Source organism: Limulus polyphemus, unplaced genomic scaffold, assembly GCF_000517525.1.
Source record: "Limulus polyphemus unplaced genomic scaffold, Limulus_polyphemus-2.1.2 Scaffold5150, whole genome shotgun sequence".
NCBI classification, from domain to species: Eukaryota; Metazoa; Arthropoda; class Merostomata; order Xiphosura; family Limulidae; genus Limulus; species Limulus polyphemus.
In genome coordinates, this window is record NW_013670760.1 from 17,377 (window position 1) to 22,676 (window position 5,300).

General features: G+C 29.4%; 1 protein-coding gene across 6 annotated transcripts in view; it reads left to right on the plus strand.

The window, feature by feature from the left end:
* The window catches only part of LOC106472192 (DNA-directed RNA polymerase III subunit RPC7-like), a 24,499-nt gene that overhangs the window by 15,616 nt on the left and 3,583 nt on the right, over positions 1-5,300 (plus strand). For all 6 annotated transcript variants that reach the window (XM_022400799.1, XM_013932819.2, XM_022400800.1 and 3 more), the window contains exons 4-5: positions 754-875; positions 5,151-5,273. In XM_022400799.1, coding sequence (XP_022256507.1) covers positions 754-875; positions 5,151-5,273 — 245 coding nt within the window. The remainder of the gene's footprint in view (positions 1-753; positions 876-5,150; positions 5,274-5,300) is intronic.

Consider the following 5,300-nt stretch of genomic DNA (forward strand, 5'->3'; position numbering starts at 1 on the left):
ATATATATATATATATATGTAAAAACTTTTAAATTGGCAACAAATAAAAGTTCTTATACACATATAATACGAAGTGTATACAAGCAAAATATTTTAGTTATAGAGACTTTTGAAAGTTTCTGCTAGAAAACATGCCCAGAATAAAGTGCAACTAACTTATTTTGTATTTTAAAAGCATTTCACACATTTAGAGTGCTAACTGTTATCTTTGTGAGCAATATATAACTTATATATATATAACATTAGTTCAATTTATGGGCAATAGGCATCACTAGCATTGGATATGGCAGATGCAGTGTGTTTGGTATGTTATTACATATTCTTCGTTTCTTTCACTCGTAAGTTCTGGTTTAGATATTTCATTCTGTTAATTTTTATGTGCATTTCTAGAAAATTTTATAATTTTCTTCTTTTTTCAACTATATAATATTTTTCAGTGCCTGTTTGTGAGTTATGGATAGACAATTACTTGAAAGTTCGTTTATTATTAGCAACTCATCAGCTTCTTTTTATCATGGATATTCCAGAACAATTTGTTTTTATTTTATTTTATTTGAACCTTTGCTTTATCATACTGATACACGATAGTCTTAGCTTGAAACTTTGTTTAAAAACATTAGGACAGTAACAAAGTTCTAAAAAAGAAAGCTTCCACATTTAAAACCTAAAAATATTTTAAATGACACTAAGTGTTTAGCAGCTGAAGTACAAATGAATAGCTATTTTCTTGTATAACTTGTATGCTTATTTCAGACTGGAAAAGGTTTCCAGATGAGCTGAAATTAAAGGCACCAAAAAGGAAACTGTCACAAGTTGGTAACAAACCTAGCTGCAAGAAACAAAGAATAAATGTTGATGTAAACAGTAGACTTGAGGTATGTAAATTACTTTTAACCCTTTCACTGTGGCCCAGCCGCAATGAAAAGGTTAATCTTAAAATGAATTGTAGGTTTTACTAGTAATAGTAAAAGAATGCTTTCATACCTTTTTCCTTGGCCAAGAGAATAGTGCAAAAGAGTTGGGGAAGGCATACCACAAAACTGATTTTGAGACAGAGGAACAGTTGCCTTATCATTAAGTTGAACACTTGGAGTTTGTGTCTTTTTTTTAATTTTTATCAGTGGTTTTAATTAGCTGGCTGGTTGAGCAAGCCAGTCAATCTCAACAAAGTTTCATGTCATCACTTTACATTAATTGTGCTCTTATTCATAATACATGTACATTTTTAGAAGAAGCACTGCCACAATATGTCTGCTCTTAATCAATGTTGACTAAGCATTCTACATTCATAAGCATTGAATCCAGTAAATGACACTTAGCACAAAGAACTGGTTGAATATAAGATTAGGTAGCCAGTGCCCTACTCAAATGATTCATCAGACTACAACAACGAAAATGAAAAACCTACAAAAAAACAAAAAAATCCCGAGCCTCAAGTTTAATTATTGGCAGACATCAAACACCTATAGCTTTTGTTAGTATTCTTCTTAATCTATTTTTGACTTGGAGCTAGTTAAAATTACCGTATAATGAGTATAAAAGATTTTTTGAAATTGAAATTTCCTACTTATGCACAGGTTTTTCAATCTTACTTTTTGAAAAAATTAGGTCTTAGAACCAAGATTTGTAAAAAGCAACTATGTTCAACAAAACTGTTTAAGTAAAGTTGTTATGTTTGATTTCTCACTACATTTCTGTTTTCTTCTACCCAGAATTCACTATGTTAGTTAAAGTTGTAGCTAAGATACCACAAAAGTTGCATGCATTCACATTTCTTGAACTACTTTCATGTATAATAAATTTGAAATTCTCTGGTTTTTCTGTAGTTCACAAGTAATCTGAGAAAATATACATATAGATAATCGAAGATCAGTACTGAACTTAAATAACATAGATGAAGTAAATGTTATGAAGTTTTTTTGTGTATAATTAGTACACTATTGAAGTGAGCAAAAACTTGTAGTTAGGATGTACAAATTCTCAACGTAAACTGCTTTAAATAGTACAAATAAAGGCATAACGTATTTTTTAAAGTATTCGTCTGTGAAACTGAGGGCCCATGATTTGGGTCTTGTTGCTGTAAAAATGTGCATTACATTTTTTGGCCCTGGGTTACAGGTGCATTATAAAACTGATGGTCACATTTCATTCTTCGATTAGAGTAGCCCAAGAATTAGTGGTGAATTCTTTTGTCTAACTGTATTCCCACTAGTTTATCAGTTCAAAATTAGTGACAGCTAGCATAAACAATCTTGCATAGCTTTGTGTGAATTTCCAAAATATAGAACTATCATTGTGTGTTTTCTTGTATATAGGGTAATGGTTATACATGTATAAATTCACTCAATTTTATTATAGCTCTCAGTTTTTTTAAATTTATTCACTTTTTTCAATTTGCATATAATTCATTTTTAAAACTGATGTACTGCAACACAACCCACAAAGTTAAAAGACTTAATTTTACATCACAAATCTTTTGTGTGTGTTACAAATTATAATTTATATCTGAATGAAAACAAAACAATGATAAATTAAATTGAAATAATAATTTTTTTGGTAGGATAATAGGAAACTATAGAAATTATTTTGAAGGGTTTTGAAAGATAAATAGTTCAAATTAACATAAATGATTAGCATTGACTCAGTTAATACATTCTGATCTTTATCAGAGAGGACAATGGATAAGATGAATGGTAAAAGCACAAGTAATGATGAAATTGCAGTTGAAATAAGGAAAATGTATAAGTGTGGCCAAAACAACCTGCTGCAGGACACACTGTGTGTTATTAACAGGAGTTATAGTTTAGCAATTTTCTACCTTCTGTATCTCTGACTGAGGTAATCCAAACTATCTAGTATTTTCATTGGATGTGCTCTACTTGACTTTTACTTGACACACCAAATTTCAAAGCAATCCATTAAAAAATACAAATTTTGATTTAATATCTTCCTTTTTTTCTTCACACTGAAAGTACTGAAACTTTAATTGATAGAAAAACATATTTAACTTTCATGGACTTAGATCTTTACAACCTACAATTAGGTGTCACATTTGATATAAATATAAGCCACATGAGCAAAGTTATTCAAACAAAACTGCTCAATGTTAACCAAAATTTTTGTGCACACCTATGCAAAATGTCACATTAGCTATAAGTCTGAAATATTTACCACAGCATCACCTAAGAGTAAAGGATTGACTTTTTGTAGTTTTTTGGCATTCATGTTAAAGACGTGCAGATAAGTATGTATTAGTTAGGCCAAACAAACTAGATTAGCAGTTTGTAGCTAAGTTTTTGAAAGAATCATATAGGTGGATGGTTATTATTCATTGCTAAACTTTTTGAAATTCTCCTAATTAATGGGTATTTAGCTTCATCTTGATACATCTGTGCCAATTGCATGCAGATGATGACAGTTAACTGTTAATCTAGTTTTCATGACATTACTATAAAGGAAGTTACTAACACTGTTTTAGAGAGAAAAACTATCACCATATATTTTAAAATATTTGGTTGGTTCTGTAAAATATAGGTCTGTTCCAAATAATAGGATTGTGACCCTATAGCTAATTTGGGTTACTATCGAGTGTCACATTCATTCTTATTGTGGTTTGTGGTGTGTATTGACAAAAAGTTCCAATTCCTACTTCCTAGTTTTTTATTTAAAAATGTTTTTACACTTATAATAAGACTATCTTGACATTAACTTTTCAAGTATCTTGGTTTGTGATAAGACATTTGTTCTCCAAGCAATAGTGACATGCTTCTTTCATTAAGAAACATCATATTTGTAACTCTTGACAAGTATTTTAAACTTTGTTTTTACATAGTTATTTATTTTCAGTTCTTCACATTATTCAAACAGCTGACTACAAACTGTTGTAAGGGTTCTGTAGTTGGGAGGATTCTTCTGGATTATTTAGTAAAAAGAAGAATGCAAAGACCAGCCTACTTAATGATAAGGAAAGTGTTTTGTTTCTGTGATTAGAAATTTTACAAGCTACACAGTTTTAGGCCTAACATAATATCACTTATTTGCTAATTTTCTCATATATATATATATGGTAATTTTTATATTTTGTATTAGAAACACAACTCAAAATTTACCTAACTGAACTAGATTAACTTACTGCCAAACAGTGACTTATACAATTTACATTATTCACTGGTTAGCCAAATCTCTCTAAATAATTCATTGACTAACTGAATAATCAGTAATTTATCTACTATAGCCTGAGTCATGCTTTATACCACTCAGATGTGTGAAACTGGAGAAAATTACAAGTGTTAGGCCACTTGATCTTAAACTTCCTTCTGGCTGTAAAAAAATTATTATATTTTATTTGGTCTTTGAATGTGATTTGATAATTTTTATCAAGACTATTCAACTTTTAGATGGAGACTATTGGGATATTTTTATTTCAATTCCTGTGAAGTACCAGTTTTGTTTCTATTATATTATGTTCATTTATGAGTAGGTTTACTCCAATCTTTTTTAAATAATATATTATTTTAATGTTGTTATATTTTTATCTTCTTTTTACTCATGTACACTATTTTAATATTTAGATATGGATTCTCAGACTACTGAAATTTTAAATTTAAAGAATCATTTTCTTTAATTTAATTTTTTCAGATGATATATTCTATATTGTCTTCAAGAAATTTGTCACTTGTGACAAATTTTTATTGAAATTGTTGTTTGGCCTTTAAAAAATGTCAATATTTCATTTATCATTTCCCAGTATTGTTATGGGATCACTCTAAACTGCTTGACAGTTGTCATTCAGTTGTCTTCAAACTAATTCTCTCTCTCTTGCTGCAATGTATAATATTTAGATCATGTTCAGTGTGCTTCTTATCTCTGACAGTGTTTTTGAGTTTGTTTTTCTAGAACTCGAGCTTAATTTCCACATGGTGAAATTTTAGTACTTTGGAGTTTTAGCAGTTTGTGCCTAATCTTAGAGTATTATTGAGTTTAAAAGTTAATCTAAATAAATGATTTTGATATTTTATGGTTTATGACTAATTTTGAATATGTTGTTTCCCTTATTGGTGTACTTCCTTTTCTATGTATAAGTAGTGTTTTTGATTATTTTTTAAATTTTGTCATTTGGGGAAAAACAAATATATTACATATTCATATAGGAATTGGAGTCTCTAGAACATACTAAAGAAAGTGATGAAGAAGGAGAAAAGAAAGAAGAGGCAGAAGAAGGAGAAGGTGAAGTGGATGGGGATGAAGTAATTGATGAAGAAGACTTGGAAGAGGTATGTTTTAAAGTTATTAAGAAATTG